The sequence below is a fragment of the Rousettus aegyptiacus genome, unplaced genomic scaffold, assembly GCF_014176215.1.
Source record: "Rousettus aegyptiacus isolate mRouAeg1 unplaced genomic scaffold, mRouAeg1.p scaffold_m13_p_5, whole genome shotgun sequence".
Lineage (NCBI taxonomy): Eukaryota > Metazoa > Chordata > Mammalia > Chiroptera > Pteropodidae > Rousettus > Rousettus aegyptiacus.
The window spans coordinates 97163793-97185217 of record NW_023416308.1 but is presented as its reverse complement, the minus strand read 5'-3'; the positions used below and the strand labels follow the sequence as shown (position 1 = coordinate 97185217).

The 21425-nt window shown below is 35.2% G+C and overlaps 1 protein-coding gene across 2 annotated transcripts; it reads right to left on the bottom strand.

The window, feature by feature from the left end:
• Positions 1–6034: 6034 nt before the first annotated feature.
• LOC107515743 (ADP ribosylation factor like GTPase 14 effector protein) lies at positions 6035–18746 on the bottom strand. Of its 2 annotated transcripts, XM_036221094.1 has the most exons (5): positions 18614–18710; positions 12601–12664; positions 11803–12296; positions 10154–10281; positions 8847–9084 (listed from the first exon to the last, which is right to left on the bottom strand). In XM_036221094.1, exons 3-5 carry the CDS (start codon positions 12226–12228, stop codon positions 8856–8858), a joined length of 783 nt encoding a protein of 260 aa, XP_036076987.1. In that variant the 5' UTR covers positions 12229–12296; positions 12601–12664; positions 18614–18710; the 3' UTR covers positions 8847–8855. The 2 variants fall into 2 exon arrangements, with proteins under 2 accessions (XP_016010341.1, XP_036076987.1); XM_016154855.2 differs by lacking the exon at positions 12601–12664 and having other exon boundaries at positions 6035–9084; positions 18614–18746.
• Between the last annotated feature and the right edge of the window lie 2679 nt (positions 18747–21425).

Genomic DNA, 21425 nt, shown 5'->3' with positions numbered 1-21425 from the left:
TATGAAATTCACGGCACAAATCATCTGTATTGTTTTATTTAATTTTAAATCTTAAAAAAGCTTAAAATACATCAATATAGTAGAATATCAAAAAAGAGGAAAGCATCTTAATATCTTTATCATAAGTGAATAAGAATTCCAGTTATCTAAAATACTATCATTAAATATTTTCAGACTATGGTTGACCTCAGGTATCAGAAAGTCACCATAAATTTGTCACTATTGTCATTAATGCGACATATAGAAATCGTTGAGCTGTTCTAAGCTCATCTGGTGGGAACCACTGACTCAATTCTCCCCTTCAATCATACAGAATTGTGTCCTGAAAGGGTAGAAAGAGAGACGAACCAGAGCTGTTAATACTTAAATTTAATTTTGCTAGCAATGTATTATAAATGACGAATTTGAGGCAATTATATACCTTTAATTGCCTGACATGTTAATTAATTCAGACAGCTATTAAAAATTTCTGATCATTTCACCTACAACCGAATTCTAGTTATGAAACATAGGCTTATAGAGAGAATGCTTCAAGTATTCCAACAATCTTCAAGCACTGTAAGTGCTTTAAAAGCAAGTAATATACCAACCAAAACACCGAAAACTGATATCTTAATTGTAAGTCTCCTGTTTTTAATTATCAAATTTCAGACCCTAGTGGCAAATTACCACAGTCCATGCTACATTCGTCCTTGAAAGGAGGTTGAGTTTTAAGGTCCATGACAACTATAGTGAAAAGATTCTGCGAGAATTTAAAGGAGGAATAAAGATGTGGCTGTAGGTCACAGCTGCTTGCTCTTTCCTTAAAATACACAGTAGTCCCTTCTTATCCCCTAGGGGATATGTTTCAAGACCCCCAGTGGATACCTGGAACAGTGGACAGTACCAAACCTTTTATATATAATTTTTCCCTGTACATACACACCTATGACAAAGTTTAATGCCTTTTCCATCTTAGCTAAGTACTTATCATGCTTTATGGCTATAACTTTTGCAGTTTGAGTTGGGACGGCAAAACTCGCAAGAATTTCTTTTTCCTTCTTCGGAATTTCACAGAAGATTCATTCTTACCTTGGGTCTTAGCAACCTTTGCATGTGATTCTTTTTCTTTTCCTTTGCCTTCACCTTTTCACTTACAGGAAGCACTTTATGGCTTCTCCTCAGCATATTTAAATTGCTAGCATCACTACTCTTGCGCTTTGGGGCCATTATGAAGTAAAATAAGGGTGATGAATACAAGCACTGTGATACCGCTACAGTTTGTATGATAACCCAGATGGCTACTAAATGACTGATGGGCAGGAAGTGTATAGAGCGTGGAGATGCTGGACAAAGGGATGATTCACTTCCTAGGAGGGACAGAGCAAGACAAGTGAGATTTCATCACACTGCTCAGAATAGTGCACAATTTAACACTTATTTATTTCTGACAATTTTCATTAAGTATTTTCAGACTATGGCTGACCTCAGGTAACGGAAGTTGCAGAAAGTGAAACTGCAGATAAGGGGAGAATACTGTATATAAGTTCCAAGGGCATGAGTTTTAAACGGGCCATTTTACCCTTGAGCTCTGGTGGTTTTTATGCTCATATGCACAGCTGACTCTCCATCTGGTCACTTAATAGACAATAATGGAGAAAAAGAGAAAATGGTTCATGTAACTGAAAAGTCCAGGGTTGACTTTAGGCATAACTAGATCCAGGTACTTAAATCCTGTCTGTCTGTCCTACTCTGTCTTCTGCTCTTACCTATGTCATTTTCATTCCAAGGCAGATTCTTCTGAAGTACTTAGTGTCCAGATTAGCCACCTAATAGGTCATCTGAAATCTATGAGCTTATCAACCCTCATTAAAAATGAGCATCTCTTTCTCTAGCCCCAGAAAAGCTAATGGTTACTGGCTTTGATTGGCCTGGTGAGTCATGTACCTGCCCTTAAAACATTCTCTAAGGTTAGGGAGATGCTGCACTCTCAAAGGCCAAGACTTGGAACCACAAAGTGAGGTAACACCATCTGAACTACATGGTCTAAGAGTACAAGGGCGGTTGCTCAAAGTTAAATTGAGTGCTTACAATAGAAAGGGGAATTGATATTGGGTGTATAATACACTATTGTTCATTACAGGGGTGGTATAAGCAAAATAAAAATGAACAAAAACCTGATGCAGATTCAAAAGCGTTCTAAGCATGAACAAAATGAATTCGATAATGTGAATAGGAGAAAAAAGTAAAAATGACTGATATATATATTCATTGACTCACCTTAGCCCAGATATAACAACAACAAAAATCTAGTAAAGGGTTTATACTCTGATTTACAGCTAGGGCCTTTCTGGGAACTATGTTGGTATGGAGACTAATTAGGTTATTGTATTACCAGAGAAATGAAAGCAAGATGTGCACTTACATTTTATACAGAGAGAAGGATGTATCAGAAGGAACAGGGTCACATGCTTGTTGGGGCTGGTAGGCCCCAAATCTGCAGTCTGGGGACCTGGGGGAGTTGACATTACGGCTTGCGTCTGAAGGCTGCCTGGAGGGGTAACTCCTCCTTCCTTGGGGTACCTCAGTATTTTTAAGACCTTCAACTAGTTGGATGAGGCCCCCTCACATTATGGAAGCCAATCTGCTTAATTCAAAGTCTGCAGATTTAAATGTTAATCACATCTAAAAATTGCCTTCACAGCAACATTGAGAGTAATGTTTGACCAAAAACTGATACCATAGTATAGCCAAGTTGAAACATAAAATCAAACAACCACCTACTTGAATTCTGAGTGATCCTCACACTGAGCCAGAAGAGTTGGCCTCCCAACACTCCTGCCAAACCCCAGACCAATTAAATGAAAATATTTGGCGGTGAGGCCACGGTCAAGGTATTTTTTGATATTCCAAGGGTTATTTTAATGCACGTGCAAGATTGAGAATCGCTGTTCTAGAGCAGTTGTTCAAGTGTGGTTTTCAGGTTAAGCCACGTTCAACCTCACTTTGGTGGAAATGCAAATTCTCTACTCCTACTCCAGACCCACTAACATGCAGGAATATAACATCACACTGCCAGTCTCTTGTCTCGAAACTAGAAGGGCAGAGTATTAGTACTCTTTAGATGAAAGAACTAACTCCTTATTAAGATTTTAACTAATGGAGTGTTCGTTGGAAGTAAACATACAAAAGTAAGAGGATCTTGACTGCGTGGCCAGGCTACCCTGAGACGGTTTTTAAAAAGATACAACAGATAAACGCATGTAATAGCAGCTCCGGTGACTCAGTGGCAGCTCTAGCAGTTGTTGCCTTCCAGTGTTTAAGCAAAGAATCCTAGTGTTCCATTATGGTGCCTTGGCTATTGTCATTTCATTTCTCCTTACACAAACTGAATTTTCTCCTTTACCTTCTGTTTAAATTCCTAAATCCAATTGGCTCACTTAATCACTTTCATCATTTCGGTAGTTTCCTTAGCATTTGCCCAACATATAAATTTCTGGCTAAGATAGATTGGCTTTTCTTGGGTGAGGTCTCCCACCAAACTCAATCAGTTGGGACCAGGGGAAAATGAAATGCAGTGTTAAGAATCTCCTAGGGCCATTTCTTTTAAAAGGTGTGAGGAGCCCACTAATGTGGGTTATGGGCATCACACAGTGTAAGGCTTGGTCTGTTACAGATCTTTAGCTATTCTCTGACCCTTAAATCCATGCGTATAGTTCAATACAAAAAGATATCAAGGAGAATATACACATTTCTTCAACTATACCATTTGGGGATGAATTGGAAACTTGTACTGAAAAACTGGAAATGTTTCCTTTTCATTTCTACATTTCCTACAGATGAGTCCTCTTGTGGCCCAATTTAAGAATGCCATGAGCCAAATGATTTTTTGGGGAAAAAAGAATCTTATTTGCATGTCCCAAATAGTAGGGCCTATATTTTATGCAGAAATTCTCTTTGCATAATCTCATTCAGTAAACCATAAATGACTAGAAGCTTGTTGGCATTTTTTTTTTTTTTTAAAAAATCTCACCAGAAAAAAAAAAGCTAGTGAGTTTTCTTCAGATCATTTCAGATTGGCTGTCTAAGCTATCTTCCCCTAAGTGATCTGACCTCAACATATGCTGAACAGAAAAACAAGAAAAGGCCAATCCCAATCAAAGGGCTAATTAACTTAGGGGAAGACATAAGATTAAAACCTTAATGATGCCACAACTCACTGAATATGGCTGAATTTTTTTACCTGTCAATGCCAAATTTAAACCTGTACTTTACTCAGTCTTGTAGAACTCATTTACATAGTACCAGTATTGCCAAAAAATTGCTTTATCTGATGCCACAAAAACCACTTTAATTTTTAAAATGAACTATAAATACTGCCTTGAAGTTCCATATATTTCGGCTATCTGAATATAAAACAATTAAAACCAATTTAATTTAGATTTATCAAGTTTAACTGATTGTTGATAACAAAGGAATATTTATAGGGCTAGTATTTACATTTCAAATTGTTTCAGGTCTCCTTTTAAAGCCCATACTTTTCAAACTTGATTTTAGATGTTTCCTCTTGGTATGACAAAGATCCTGCAACCCTGAGCCAATGTCTGGCTTTTTATTTCATTGATGTAAAATGTGCCCTTACCTCAGAATGTATCCCTGAAAAGAACTGGTTAAAAAAAGTATCCATCAGGTTTACAATGAAAATCAAGGGTCTAAAACTATTTTTGTGTTTTCAGGTATTGGCTGTTGAAGTTGCAAGTTTTGGGAGGTTTGGCAATGTTAGCAATGTTTGCAAACATTTTACTTTTTAATAATTACATTTATTTCAAAACCATAGCCTCGGAAGATTATAAAAACTCTTTAATAAAATATATTTAATTGTTCATAATGCTATGAAGAGAGAAAAATGAAGTGTGTAATCATTGTTTCATAAAGAAATTATTCCTTCATGGTCTCAAGAGAAAAAACAATACATTTTAGTTGAGCCACTTCATAGGGCTATAAATATTTTTGAACTGCATTTAAATATGTAATATCCAACACAACTGAATTAATAATTTGCTTATCTGGTAAATTTCCTTCATCTTCTGGAAGTTAAATTATCTTCATAAAATGAGTCAATCCTCACATCGATGCCATTACAAATAACCTACAAGTTGGGTTTTACACTTTATTATACTTTTCAAACTAAGTGTTCAATGAAGTGTTTTATAATTTAAAAAAAATACAGATAAAACCATTTTTCCAAGACATTCCTTTTATAAAAATAAAAGAACCCCAAAAACGCTTATGCATTTTTTGTATCCTCACTTATAGTCCTAAAAAATAAAATCTAACGTGGTTGACTTCCGCTGGGAAAGCCCTAAGAATGCGAAAAAGGAAAAAATAATCCATTCTACTTTGAGAATTAGAGGCAAAAACAAAAACAAAACAAAAAAAAACCCCAAAAACCCAATTCAGTGTAATTACTAGTGTTTTTAGTTTAATGAAACAAAATTACCAGTGCGTCTAGGTGTGATGAAAATTATTTAGGAGTAGCAGAAGTTATTTTCATGAAGATACCAGCAGATGTCAGTAAAAACTAAGGCACTGTCATATGAACTTGGACAAGGATGTTAAGCTAGTTCTAACAGGGTAACCATAGTAAAATAGAAAAACCTATATCACCAAAGCTTAATCCATTTAAGACATTTCAGTTTTCTACATTGTTACCTGATTTGCACACTACCTTTTTGGAGGTGAAGGGGTGAGAATGTAAGGCTGCTGGGGGTTGGGGGGGGGTGGTATCTGATTTTGCAGGGTAGCAAGAGCTCTTTCCAAGAACTGAACTGCTTCAATTTTGTTCAATACCATCTATGTATGTTTCAAAATATATCTGCTAAGAATTACTTAGTTGACTCAATGCCAGGAGAGTGGTTTTACAGTAGGCTGTCAAGGCTGTTGAGCAGCTTGTTATATAGAATGTAACATTTTAAAAATAGAAGAATCATATGTATAATATTCCAAAGGTAAGTAGCTATTTTCTTATACTTATAAAAAACAAATAGGAAAAAGATCACATGGAATGCAATTTTATTCAAATATATATGTGCATTGTTTTAATATTTGTGACCAACACTGCATAAGGCCGTTTGTGGTCTTACATTAACTTCTCCACCAGGAGCCACTCTTACGGCAGAAGATAACTTTCATTTTTGCTTTTGTAGATTAACAGCATTCTAATTTACTCACCTTGCGTCATATGCAAAATATAAAAAGGATCTAGATGATTTTATTGTATTCTGTATTCCTTCAATTTTATATTAAAACACAGTTAAGTGGACTTGTAATATAAATTTTCCAAAACACAGTTTTTATTTCAGCCTACTCTAAATCACATATACCTTTCTCTGTAAATGTTTTGTATGCTCATTAAAAGTTTAGTCTCCTACATAGGCATAATAAGCCAATATTAGCAAAATTGTTCAAGAAATTTTCCCTTGAAAAAATTACCATCTTTGAAAAATAACAAATGTTCTACTAAAGAATTCTGAAATACCACAGCTTGAATTTTAAACCCATTTATGCTGTTGAAGAGATATTTCTGTTTTAAACAAACAAAAAAAATCAAAGATTTTAATTTTCCTCTATGAAGGACCTAAGCCATACTAAAGCATACGTAAAAGGAACAAAAATGATACTGGTAATGCAATTAAGAAAGTCTAATGATCCTGGAAATTCAGAAAAAATTGGAGTCTATGTTTGCACCCTTTATGAGAAAATAGTTTCTAGCATTTTACTTACATATATAAAGCTAAATATTCTTTTTGCCAGTACTCTGGAATTAACTGTACTTCTGATAACTAAGTTAGTGAACAGTTATAACTTAAAAACGACATTTAATTCAATGATTGAAAACGGCATTCCATCAAAGTAAAACCAGCCATTTTATAAAGATACCAAAAGTGTACAGAAATAAAAATAAAGCTCTATTAGTTCAATAAAACTGGCTATATAAAGTTATAGTTTCAATGGCTGAAAAATATTTCAAATTGTTTAAAGCTCATTTGATTAAACTAAAGTACAATATTTAGGGAAGACAAAACAAAACAAAAACCTAGTTTCATCACGATTTCTTAGATGATGAAAGATTTTAGACAGAATGTCAATTAGCTGTCTTAACAAAAACAAAAGAGCAGAGAAGTTATCACATACCCCCATCCTCCCAAATAGCACCCATGCAAATTCTAACACTGTTTCAATTAATTTCCAAAAAATTCAGTCTCAGCCAGTGTTTTTCCACTTTTAAAAAAATTATTACTCTTCAAGGAGTCTTTTTCAGTCCTTTTAGTCCAAATTGACACCTCGAAAGATTTTAATATCACAGAAATAATTATATCTGTTTACATATTGTATGTATATTCTTGCTTTACACATAGAAAAAGATTTTTGCCAAGAACACAATTTCACCAAGCATGCATGTTCTAAACAACAAAAGGTTTACATTATTAAAACATTTTTTTTGAAGAGTTTAAGTGGGGAGAGGAAATGGCATGTTTTAGCACATATATATGTAGATTATTCCCAAAACAGTTTAACCATCAACCACTTAGTTGTATCAACACTAATTTTCCCTGAAGTAGGCACTGTTCTCAGCTACAGATTGTCCTTGCCTTGCACAATAGTGTGGGACCATAAAAAATGGCCATTCAAAGCAATCTTTTTAAATAATCAATGGAGAAAATTATGCTGTTTTAAAAATCTGTCAAAACATTAAAAATTCTGTTAAAATATAAATAAATTGTGAAAAAAGTATTGTAGTACACTGTAATTTAAAACATTAGGAACATTGAGAATTAGAATGTTATTTCATTGTAAAAAAACCTAATCAAGAGTAGTTTGAATAGTGCTTGTCTTTGTCAAATAACTTACACTGAGTAAGCATCTTTTCCGTGGTATGACAGACCGCTATACTCCTTTAAGTTTGGATTAAGTTTCCACCATTTCATCATCTGTACTTTCAATGCTGTGAATATCTCTGTAGTTCCTTTAATGTGAAGTTTCTTACCATTACCTTCTCTGGGACATAGTCATCCTTTTCATCACAACCACCTTCCTCATTCATGTTAGGTGGGCCTTCACTAAGTTTCTCTGGCTCTGTATGTAGAAGCTCTAGAAAAGCAGACATGTCAACATTCCCATGATCAGAGATTTCTACAACTCCATTAATGTTCAACTCAGACCTCACTTTTAGCATTATGATTTTTCATTTCTTCCCTGCACTTTCATCTTTGTTAGCCAATTTTTTTATCTACTTGTATAAAGTGTCACATAGGTGACGAGGAGACAGCACAACTTCATGCTTTGCTGCGAACTGACCAACAGATGTGCAGAATTTGAGGGAAGTAATGTGATTGGTCACTGATCATGAATTACCTCTGTTACTCATAGTGACTCGTGGATCAAAGAGCTAGCAAGGAAATTTGTACTTCATGTAATTATTCAGTTAATATACTCTGGTAACTGGTAACTGAAACTTGTGCTGTTAAAGACCTGGTGTTAATCACTGTCATCGAGAAATTTGTGGATATGGGAATTGTGCAAATAGAGGACTGCCTATTCCCTGTTTACATTGATCCAGACAGGCTTAAAGCTGATTGCTGAGTAAAAGGCCATCAAAATTTACATCAGACAATGAATCTTAAGAGGCCATCTAAATTTACATCAGACAATGTATTTTAAAGCACCCTAAATGCAATAGTAGCATGTATTGAGTGCATGTTAAAGTGATTTCCAAATTTTTCATTTGGCAATCAACTTTAAAATGAATCTTAGAATGACAGAATTTTAGAAATAGAGAAAGGACCTTTAAAGATCCAATAATTTGATACCACAAATTATCCAGCATGTTTATTATGAATTATTTCTCCGCCTTCGATTTCAATTTGCTCATATAGCCACTTGCGGTCACAGCGGCACTCAGCTCCACATTTGGTAGAGCCACAGGCAGGACAAGCGTAGAAACATCCTAAGCAATCTTCATCAAGGCAATCGCAGAGGTCCATTCCACTGAAAATCAGGAGACCCTGGCTATCATAGACCTTACTCTTCGCCGGTATCACTTGTCTGTAAAATAAACACAAGGTGAACTACACCTCACAAGGATATTCTTTTTGAATATTTAATTGATAATAAGGTAATGAAAAAAAATTTAAGGAGGGAAAATATTTTGAATTAGGGATGAAGGCCTGGTAAACTGGTACATAACTTAGCAGACTGAAGGCTACTCTACAGTTAGTAGTAAGTGAACTCCATATTCGAAGAGACCTCACACTAAAGTGTTTAGACAAGGATAAAAAGCCTGAATATGCCTCTTGAGTCCATTGAAAAATAAACTTAGCAAAGGAATGGACAAGAACTTTGTCCAAAAAATAAGTATGTATCTGTTAAAACGATTTTCTTCTTACCTTAAAAAAAAAAAAAAAAAAAAAAAGCTAGTTAATAAAGGTATGTTTTATTGGCTACCAAGCTCTTTATTGCTTTGTGAACATAATTTTTTATTACAGTACACTACTCTATTGCTTTTTATACTGCAGTTAATCTGTTTCTTGTTCTTTAATGCACTGTAGCAAATATGGCCTAAAAATATTTAAATGACTTAATGGAAAATCTTAATAGATGGAAAAAAACAGCATATATAATTCTGAATGATTATACTAACTTTTCTTTGTCAATTTATATTTTAGAAATTCTCAATTTAAAGAATCATATTCTAGACAATTTAGCGTTCTCATTCAACTGTACAATTTCTATTCTATACCAAAAAAATTAAAATGCAATCTTGCAATCTCATAAAATTTACTTTTTAGTTGTTGCTCATAGAACAGAGATATACCAATTATATAATGCCCATGCTTTTCAAAAAGGTGCATTACTTTAATTATAAGTATAATTTGCTTAAATTATTTTAATTCTCATGCTAAAATTATCTTGTTCATCTCATTTTTTTTTCTTCTTAGAAATAAATTATTAGTTGAAAAAGATGCCTTAATTTTTTTATGAGGCCCTCAGTGGTTCTAGATTATGTAATTTAAAATATTGACCTAGAAAATGCAAAACTTAGAGAGAAAGATAGGGGAACAATACATATGTGAAGCGGCAAGTTAATATATGCCTTAAGTATTACATAGCCTACCTGTCTGAACCAGCGGTTACATTTTTAGTAAGCCTTCTTTTCTCTCTTTTACCAGTTTCTGGAGCAAATTCCGTTTGCTTTCCTGGGTTTGCAAATTGTAATGACCTCAAAGCTTTAGCAGTTCTTCCCTAAATAAAGGTAAACAAATAATTAAGTCAAATCTTTACATCAGACCATATTAATATTTCATTTAATGTGAATCCAGATAATACTTTAACCTGGAAGACAATCTGGAACTCACAAAAAAGAAAAAAAAAAGGTTTTAGAGCCCAACTGTAATGAAATATGCACAGCCCTGGACCATATTCAAAGTTTATTGGTGAATTTACCCATAATATTTTCATTATCCAATTTTAGTCTCTGGCATATTCAGAAGATAGGAAGACAGGCATGGTGAAAACTTCAATGGTGGCCAGCAACACAGGAGATAAGTCAGAAAAATCGCTTTATAACCCAACTGCATATAACTGAGGTTCCTAATAATGATCCTGAATCTTTAAGAAAAAGTTCTACTTACTATTGCTACATGTTTTTTAAAAGCAGAGAATATCAAAAATATAATAATAATAAAATAAAAGCAGAGAATATGGTTTCAAGTTCTAAAACGTATTACCTTTTTCAAAAGCTTTGGTGAAACAAAATTTTGATAGTTAAGAACTTAAGTTTGTTACTTGAGGGAAAAAAGCTTTTTGTGACACATTCCAAAGGACAGTGGATAACTAAAGCAGAGAAGACATTTTAAGTGACAGTTGTAAATACCTAGTAGGAGCTGCCAGGTAACATTGAGCCTGGAAATATGCCTCTGAAGGATGAACAAAAAGAAAGCACTATATGTAATTTCAATTTTTAATTATCTTTTAATTTAGTTTATTACTATAATGAAAGAGAAAATAGACACAAAAATCCTGGCAGCAAGAATTATAAACTGGTTATAAGTAGAAATTTTGAGACATCCTCCTTTGAATATACTTGTCCTTGTTCTACATCAAAGATTGCTTTATAAAATCTTAAGTTGTTCTGATATGGTTAATTTGAATGCAGCCATGCTAATAAGAGAGTTATAAAATGTTTAATATTTACAATGTAAAAATATATGCTTTTTGACCATAGCAGGTCCTAAAATTAGCCTTAACCATACCAACTAATTTCAGATCCAGAAGCAAAGGAAACTCACAAGCATCTTAAAAACCCAAACAAGAATGGGATAGGGCCAAAGGAAAAAGGCTGAAACAAGAAACAACTATTGTAAGTCACTTCTCTGATGTTCCTTGTAAAGCAGTAATTTTCAAGTCCTTCAAAAAAAGGACCTGCTAAACACAGACCCTTGCTGGCTGGCATGTCCCACTGTTACGTTGGTCTCGGGGGTGCGTGGGGGACTAAGGGTGCTCTCATGTGTAAGAGCACTAGTCCTAATGTGTTAGCACTAGGAGGGCAGATTATGCTATTCCATTCCCAAGCCTACTTTCTTTATCCTTCATTCTGGGTATATGGAAATATTTAAAATGCCATTTAGTTTCACCTCCCCAACTTTATATTCAGTGTATGCTAATGAGTCTAATAAATAATAATGTAAATATGATTTCCTTATACTTAAACAAAAGCCCACATTGTAGAAGTAACACAGCAGGAAAAATGACTGCTATACATACATCTGAATCAGGTTTTCTTCTCTGCCGGTCTTCAGAATCAACATCCACACTTCCATTGATAATCTGTGTACATTTTGGACAAAGCTTCCAACCAGGTACAAGCTGTCTGCCAAATTTTGCACTCAGAAAAGTGGCATCATCTAAATCAATTACATGCAAATTTTTTTTGGCTAATTTTTTGTGTATGTTAAATGGGTCACAACATGACTTCTGCAAATCCTCAAATCTATCAATGTAAATTTTTGCATGATGAAAGCAAATTGTATTATTCCCAGAAAGTGTCATTCCAGTTCTAAGTTGAAGTAAAAGCATATCATTTGATGACAATTCTTGCAAAGTTTTGAACCCTGTGTGACGAGTATAGTAGGTTTTATGGCACTCATTTGTGGTACGAAGCTGGACTCCAACTGAACATGGATCCATCATTCTTGATTTCAACAAGTTTCCAGTTTGATTTTGTCTAGCAATCTCTAATAGGTCATGTGGTGATCACCCTGGAAAAAACATTAGAATTAGATTTGTATTACCAACTTTTTATCTGGGACACTGAAAAAGCATTTAATAAAATTCAATAACTACTTAGAAGAAAAAAAATCTCTTAACAAGTGAAGAATAGAAAGGTATTTACCAAAAGCTTACAATAAATGTTATTATATTTAATCATAAAATAACACAGGCATTCCCTTTGAAGTTGGAACTACACAATCCCTGCTATCACAGCACCCATTTAACACTATATTAAAAAGTGTAAGACTTGAAAAGTAACAAATATTACTCAAAGATAATATAAATATCTACCTGGAAAACACGAGAGGTTTAGTATGCAAACTATTAGAACTAGCAAGATAATTCAACAAGGATTCTGAAAAAAAAGAGACACTTTAAGATACCTTACAAAATATATCAATCTTACGAAAGATATGCAAGACTTTTATGAATAAAATTACCAAACAGAAAGGCAAAAGAGACACTTTTAATACATGTAGAAATGTCTTGGGAAGTCTGACTACAGTAAATATGTCAATTCTCTAGAAATTTATCTATAAATCCAATACTATTCCAATGAAAATCCCATCAGATATTCTTCCACTCCCTCTTGGAATTTAGCAAACTGGTTTTTATGGAAGAGTAAGGGTCCTAGTAAACCTAGATAATAATGAAGAAAAACAAAGTAAAATATTTATTTACTATATAGAATTATAATTAAAATGGTGGTACTGGCATAATATAGACAAATAGATCCATGAAAAGATGAAGGTGTATGACATATGGTATTATAAATCGATGGGTATTACATGTTGATGGGAGAAGGATTTAATAAAAGATGCTTGGAAAACTGCCTAACCATGTGGAAAAAGGTAGAATAAGATCTCTTTAACACAAACGAAAATCAATTCCAGATGGATTAAAGAATTAAACACGAAAAACTAAAAATGTTTACAAAAAACAGAGGCAGCTTTGTGACACTGCGGCAGAGAATTTCTCAAACAAAAAAGAACATATCATACAAAAAGATGGACACATTTGACTATATGTCAAAATTAAACATTTCCGTGTAACTCTAAAAGAGATAAAAAGACACATTTGAAAACTGTTAGATTATCTCAAATATATTAATAAATCCTGATTTCCACAAATCAATTAGAAAATAACTCTTTAGAAAATGAAACAAATGTAAACAGGTAATTCACAAAGAAAGCAAAATAGCCAATAAATGCATGCAAAGATGTCCAACCTCTTAGTTATCAAGAGTGCAAATCAAATACCATTTCTCATCTACAGCCATGATACCTTGAACAAGCCCGATCCTGTCTGATCTCAGAAGCTAAGCAGGGTTGGGCCTGGTTAGTTTTTGGTTGGGAGACCATCTAGGAAGATCAGGTGTTGTAGGCGTAAAAAACAATTAAAAAATAAGGGACTGTAAGCTAACAAGGTCCTTGCAATCTGTGAGGTCAACGAAGGGTTTCCTCGCCTAAAAAAAATAATATAATAAAATAAATACTGTTTCTCAAACATGTACTTGGCAAAAATTTAAAAAAGCGATGATTACCTAGTAGTGGCTAAAATGTGGCCAACTTTTACATGCTTCTTACACATCGGTAGGAGTTTTTGGTAATTTCCTGCAAAATGAAGCGTATACCCTAGGACCTTGCATTTTCAGTTCGAGGTGTCTGTGCTGAAGAAATATATTTCTCACATGAGCACAAGTTATATCCAGGGGCATAAAGCATTTACAGTTTTTGACAGAGAAAAACTGGAACTAACCTAACCTTCTTGTGAAGGACAAGAAATTGTGGATTACTCATAAAGATACACCTACAGGGCAGTTAAACTGAATAACTGCATGAATTACATGTATCAACATGGAACCTCAAAGATAATCTAAATGAAAAAGTTACAAAAGGATTTACAGTATATCATTTGTGTAAATTTTTAAACACAAAAAATAGTATATATTGTTTATGGATGAAAACATGTATACATACTAAAATATACACAACAGTAAACAGATACCAAATTTGTGGATACATCTAAAAAAGAAGGAACTTTTTTTTTTGAGATTTTGAAGATAAGGCTAAGTGGCATGCACACAAGTGTTTCATTATTTTAAATACTTTCTATTTAACCTTTCTCATAACTATGTTTTTTTCAAAGTAAATATTAGAACAGTGGAATTCTTGAGAGGATCCAACAAATGCAAGTAATTAGGAGAAAACTGAAGATGAAAACAGATACAAAAAATTAAAATCTGGGTGGTGGACAGGCACTGAAAAATCTAGGATTCTGAAATTTTGCAAATCTTTTATAAGTTTTGTTCCACTTTAAAAACTGGTTAGAAATCTTAAGGATACTTTCTGATGTGTTTTCTGCAGAGAGAAACTGTAATAAGTAAAACCATATACAAAGAATAAACAGACCTCGTGTAAGAAAAAAATGGTGAATACATATCTGAATGTTTTAAGTTAAAATATCAAATTTAAAAATAAAAAATAATTTAAAGTGTTAAAAGATTAATGAACATTTTATTTTTTTAAAAAAAGTATCTAAAACAGAGTGTATTTATCTAATTTTATTCTATTTTAACCAACTTTTAAATTTTAACTACTGGGACACTTTTCAAAGGATACTTTGTGTTTGCAATAATCTCTGAAGAGCTGCTTAATTCATCCTGTTCTCTGAGAGCAAAAAAAAAAAAAAAAAAAAAAAGGCAAAATTTAACTACTGAAGTATAGTTCCCAATCTCATCGCATGTCTTCTATCATAATTAGATTTTTTAAAGAGAAAAGTGGGATAAAGTAAATTAAGGAGTGGAAAAAGAAACCAGAGATACTGCTATATGACAAACTATTCTATACTGTACCTTAGCAGATATAGGACCCAAATCTGGCTCTGACCTTTACTAACAGTATAAAGAAAACTTGATCAATTATCCTACAGCACATTCTGGAAACTGCTAATGCTTATAGTTCTTATTAGTGCTTCAGGTTCTTTATAATTATAGGCAACTGTCATCAGTTTGTAGCTACTAATCTGTAACAATTTTTGGAACGTGAGATTTGTTCTTAGTATTCAGTCTTGAGTTACCCTGACCATACTTGATAGGAAAAGCATCTTGTGACTTCGAAATTTATTTTAGAAATTCTATTGTCCATAGCAATATTTTTACCCATTAGAGAATTCTTTTCCTTGGCTACTGGGAGCTTTCGTTTATTTTCCTTTAATCTTGGTTAAATTACTACACAGTTCACAAGAGTTTATTAGCAGACTAAGTTGTGGCACTGCAGCTGAATATCTATTACTAAGAATCCTAAACTCTCCTGGAAACCTCAAAGTATAACTGATTAACTCCTATTAATTCAATTTTTCTAGTATTTGCTTGGACATCTTCTACAACAGTATACATTAATCTTAAACTGCTATGAACTTGGACTTTTAGTTGAAAAGCATAGAGTTAAAACAATTTTTTCTTCAAATTAACCATGACCCTATCAGTCTTTGAAAACATCCCCTTCTGGTAAAGTGACTTCCAAACATTTGGAGCTCTTGGCGCACTTCTGAGTACCGTATTATAATTTTTGGAGGAACACCTGAAGGAATTAAACTGCCTGCACAATTGTTATACTATTTTGTGAGCATTCATCCCTTAGGTGTCACTGTGGGGTTAGAATTTACTACTGGAGTTGCCAGATAAAATACAGAATGCTCAATTAAATTTGACTTTCAGATAATGCACAATTAATTTTCATTTTAATTATGTCCCAAATATTGTTAAAAAGTAATTTGCCTGAAATTCAAATTTACCTAGGCATCCTGTGTTTTTATTTGCTAATTCTGGCAACTTCATTTACTATAGTTGTTTTTTGCATAGTCCAGGAAGCAGAGATCTTTCTTTTGTGCTGGCTTCACATTATGCCCCACCTCTTACCTGCTGATAAAAGAAAGCTGAACCCCCTATGAGCAAATGATAAGACCTGCTCAGTTTAAAACGAAATTGTCCTAAAACAATAGCAGAAGGAAGTGCAGAGTAAAAAAGGAACTAATTTTTTCTTGCCCCAAATTTTAGGAAAGATGTGGCAATAATATTTTCCAATATGTTTTCTCAGCTTTTTACTTTGTTACCAGTCTCCTAATGAGTGGAAAAAGTAGTATTATGAAATTTAACTAAATGAAAACTTTACTGAATCTTTAGGTCAACTCCAGAGTCCTTCCCTTCCATAAAAAATCCTTTTGGGGGAAGGGTAAAGTATAGGGTTTTGTAATTTATAAAGCATTTTCCAGGTTATTCTTTATTTAATGAAAATCATTTCATCTACCCCCCCTCCCCCACTATGTAAATCAGCAGCTTTACCTATGGTCACACACATACAAGTCACAACTCTGGCAACTGGCAACTTTCTGTGCTACCTATGCTACCTATGCAACATGTGAATGGGAACAAGGGTTAAAGAATCAACTAGAGATAGTCTCAATCCTCAAAAAGGCCGAGGACCAATAAGAAAGGAAGAAAGAATTTAAGACAAAAATATAGTCCACAGTACCAATTAAACGATTTATATAGCAAGGGCCAGGTACAGCAATAAACACAAACATCTCATTAATCTTTGTAACAACTTTGAGGCATTATCATTCCCATTTACAAAGAAACTGAAGTTCACAGCTCTAGTTACCAGGCCTAGAATAATGGCTGATACAATGAACTCAAATATTCGCTGAATTAAAACAAAACAAAACAACAACCCAAACCTAATTTTACTTTAGATGAAGAATCTCCATTACTTTGTTCCTAATGATTTACTCATCTAATGCACTCCCCTCAGATTTATTAATGCTTTGTCCAGTCTACTTTCAGATCATTTTTAGAACAATGTAGCAAACTCTTCAGGCTTCCAAATCCTATTTGCAATTTGTCACACTACTCCTCTGGCCCTTATAGGCCAAGGAGAACTGAAGGGGAATTTCAACAACTGAGAGGTTGTTTCCGGACCAAGAGGAACAAGCAAAGCTTTCCTCATTCTACTTTATTCTGTCTGGATGTGGCCAAAATTGTCAAACAATAACTTGAAACAATAACTTGTTCACAATATGAACGTTGAGTATGGGATTGTGAGACTGACCTGTTAACATTCTGTCAAAAGCACTTTTACTTCTTTCTTAGAAAAAAAAGTCTGGGCTCTTAAGCACAGCCTTACTTGTTTCAAATGCCACATATTCCAGGTCAAACTACACTACCTGCAAAGTCTGTTTACGCTGTATGCCCTCATAGTGTTCTCTTTGTTTAGAAAGCCCTCAGCTTTATCTGTCAGGCAGTGTTAACTTATCCTTCACCTATCTGCTGAGTCTCACCCAAATACTATTGCCGTAGATCCTCCTTCCTCTCTGCACACTTTCATTGTGAATTAAAAATCTTTATTATTTCTCAGCTGTTGGAAGGCAGGAGCTATAGGGTGTTATTCTCTGTATTACCCAAGGCAAAAGAGTCACTTCGTGGACTTTCCTTTCCATAGTACTCACCGCAAGCTTGATACTTGTTAGTTTTTTCCATTACATATTAAGCTCTGTGAGGGCAAGGAAATCACCTGGATACTGTTTACAATTGTAGCTCCTCGAGCACAATATTGCCACTTATTAGACGCTTCACAAAGTCTTTTCAATGAATACATGTTCAGAAACTGACAGAATCTCACATCAGGAAAGCCGAATCCCCCCAAATCAAAGTGACTAGAGATCCCCAGATCCGACCATTATTCCCACCCAAGGCTGCGGTAATCACATGCTTAACGGCCCTAGTTTACGGCTCTATCAAAATGTTTCAAGCCACCGGATACGTCAGTGAGCACCTACTATGTTCACAGTACCGGGATAAAAAAAGGAATACTTGGCCTCTGGCCTCAACCAAACAACTAGGGCTGAGAGGATTCTGGTTGCAAAAATAAAAATAAAATAGGAGAGACACAAGCTGCGTATGGGGTTCAAGAACACAACCCCCCTCACTCATATATTCAAGCCTAAACCATAGTTTTGAGAGCTCTAGGGACCGGAAGGGAGGCGACAACCCGCGGACAAAACAGATGCGGCAGAAACTGTGCTGAGACTTGACACGAAGGGCCGCAGATAAACTGGGCGTCGAGGGATACGCTGCAGGGCGGGAGGCTGCCAGAGGCCCCAACCAGCAGCTAACACCCCCCTCACGTTTCTGGGCCTCCATTCCCACTTCTCACAAACCTCGTAACTCGGCCGGAGTCTCCCACCCAGGGACCTGTCTCCAGGCCCTCACTCCTTCCCAGAGCCTCCACCCCCCAGCCCTTTCCACCTTAGCGCGAACTCTCCTCCGCTCGGGTTCGAGCAGCATCCGAATCCACACACCGCGAATTCGGAGGCTCGCTTTTCAGCGAGTCTCCGCGCTACCACTGAGAGGACGGCGAGCGAGGGCTAGAGAGGCTCAGCGCTACCATAAAGAGAGGCCCCGGGAGAAGCCTAGAGCGGAACGGAGCCAGGCAGCCTCCGGGACGGAAAGGGCGGGACCACGTGATTGGTGAATGACTCTAGGTGAGGCAATAGTTGCGTCAGGCGCTGACAGGGTTTTGCCGTCGGTTCTTGGGGTTTGGGGAATTGGTTGGTCCTTGGGGCCGTCTCTTAGGAGAAACGGGTTTAGCTATCTTGGATTCTCTTCGCATATATCACGCCTGTGCGTGACGCCAAACATTTGCACCCTTATCCTTCTAATCCCTGAAGGAGAAGTGAATGAGTTGAAAGGACCTCAAGAAGAGGCCCTTTATTTACTTACTGCCTCACCTTTTATTTTCTTTCATTTGAGCTAAATATATTAAAAAATTCATCTGTTTTAAACTACAAAAATAACTATGTTTATTACTTAGATTAATAATGTAGGCTCCAGGAAGATGCTTGTAAATTTTGTAAGGGAAGAAATAATTTACTTTCTTGTATCCCTATTGTCTGCCACAGTTTAGGCGCTCGTTAATTTTTAAAGTGAGTTTATTTCATCTAGAACCTTTGCGAGCTCAAGATCTCTTAGACTCAAGGGTCTCAGCCTTCAACCATTTTCAAGTGGGGGTAGGAGGGAAAAGGCCCTCCAAGCTATTGTTTTTTTAACCAGCCAGGTAAAAAAAAAAATGTGAGACAGGGAAATAATGTCCACCAAAGCCTAAGCTTGTTAGTAACACTATACACACTTTAAGGTGTTTCCTGAATTGAGCCTATGGTTCTAACACCTCCATGCTGCTGTGCAACCAGTCAGGGTTTTGGGGGCTCACTAAACGAGAAATGGGGAATGGGAGGCAAAAACAAGGGATAATCCCTTCAACTGTGTCTGTAGGAGGTCGCATTCAGTAATTCTTTTAGTGGTTACTTCGTAGTTGGCACTTTGCTAAGTAATAATGAGACAAAAGAATAAAAAGTAACAAAAATAAACAGTTAATCACAGTCTGGTATGATAAATGCCATCATGAGAACACAGGATATGAACAGGATAAAATGAGAGTTACTCAAACATGGGTATTCTGAGAGTAGATTAATGCTTGAATTGAGCTGTCGTATGGAAAATAACTTGTTGCAGTGGTGGCCTCCAAGTAAACTAGGCAAGCTATCCCAGAGGTAATGAAATACTAGGCTCACAGATCAAATTAGGATGCTCGAATAACGTATATGATTGAATCAATTTTAATATCTAGTGAAAAGCAAATGGAAAGAGTTGGAGTTGACACACTTAGGATAGGATGCAAGCAAGTGGAAAGACAACATCACCTGAATCAGGAGTTAAGCAATGTTCTATCTGCCACATCAGCCTTTTCTACTGATGATATGCTTATGAGGACTAGAGTTCAGGTTATAGCAAGGAGGCCCAAGGTAGAAAATGCTTTGGGCCAATAGCACACACCTGCTCTTGTTGGATAGGTGCAGGTGAGCATATCTGGGCACAACCAGAGCTTACTAATTAGTCTGAACAGAATGGGTTTATTTGCACTTTTTGGATAGTGCACATATGGGACTATACAAGATGTTTCTCACGGATGTGATATAGATTTCAGCCCAGAGATTGCATAATTATAGCTTAGTTTTTTCATCTTTTTTAAAAATATAGTATTTTATACTCTGATGGTTTCCACTTACTAAAGAAGCTCTGAGGTTAATTCTTTTGCAAAATGAAGAATGATTTTTTAAAATGCTATTCTTTGAGTTTCTAAATTTATTTGTTGTATACTGTCATATCATTTCTTAGAGTGAAGAACATGTGTTTATTTTCAAATCAGAAAATCTTTATGTGGAAACATTTTTTATTTTTATTATTTTATATTAGTTTCAGGTGTACAGTACAATGGTTAGACATTTATATAATTCATGATCCCCTCGATTACTCTGTCATCCATCTGGCACTCTATATAGCCATTACAATAATATCGACTGTATTCCCTATGCTATATTCTATATCCCCATGACTGTTTTGTAACTACAGATTTCTACTTCTTCATCTCTTTATATTTTTATCCAGCCTCAAAATCCCCTCCTCTCTGGCAACCACCAATTTGTTCTATGTATCCGTGAGTCCATTTCTTTTTGAGTATAAATGACCCTCTGTTCCATCATACTTTCAATTTATTTACCTTTGGCATGCCTTCTAGTTTACTCACTATGTATATTTAACACAATTCTGCCTATGTTTCACAAAGTACATGCTTACTCACATTCTCTATATAAAACATCCTAGGAGTTTTGCATTTATCTTATAAGCTGCTTATATATTTAACACTTTTTCTGACTAACACTTCTTATGACTGTCATCCATCCATAAGGAAACTGCTGGAGCGGGAAACTAGAGAGGTAGAGTACAGATACTGCTCTTTTAATGCCATTTTAGAAATACTAGATTTTTATCCTGAAGTAAACTAGAATCGTAAGGAGTGTAGAAAATAGGGAAAGGGTATAGTACTGGGCAGGTAGGCTAGGTGGAATCTTTTGCCTTAATGCAGGTGATTAAATAATGATAGCCTCAGTCAATTCAGTGGCTCTGTGATATGAGAGGTGATTCTCTACTTCCCCTGCCCCTACCCCACCCCTTAGCCCCACAAGAGATGCAGAGACATTTGATAATGTCTGAAGACACATTC

What these genes read in the sequence shown, in the direction of transcription:
- LOC107515743 (XM_016154855.2), bottom strand. Translation starts at nt 12,228, where the DNA reads ATGATGGATCCATGTTCAGTTGGAGTCCAGCTTCGTACCACAAATGAG. An exon ending in GAAGAAAACCTGATTCAGAT is followed by an intron (nt 10,282 to 11,802) that starts GTATGTATAGCA and finishes ACCTTTATTTAG; the next exon opens with GGAAGAACTGCTAAAGCTTT. An exon ending in GTAACCGCTGGTTCAGACAG is followed by an intron (nt 9,085 to 10,153) that starts GTAGGCTATGTA and finishes TTTATTTTACAG; the next exon opens with ACAAGTGATACCGGCGAAGA.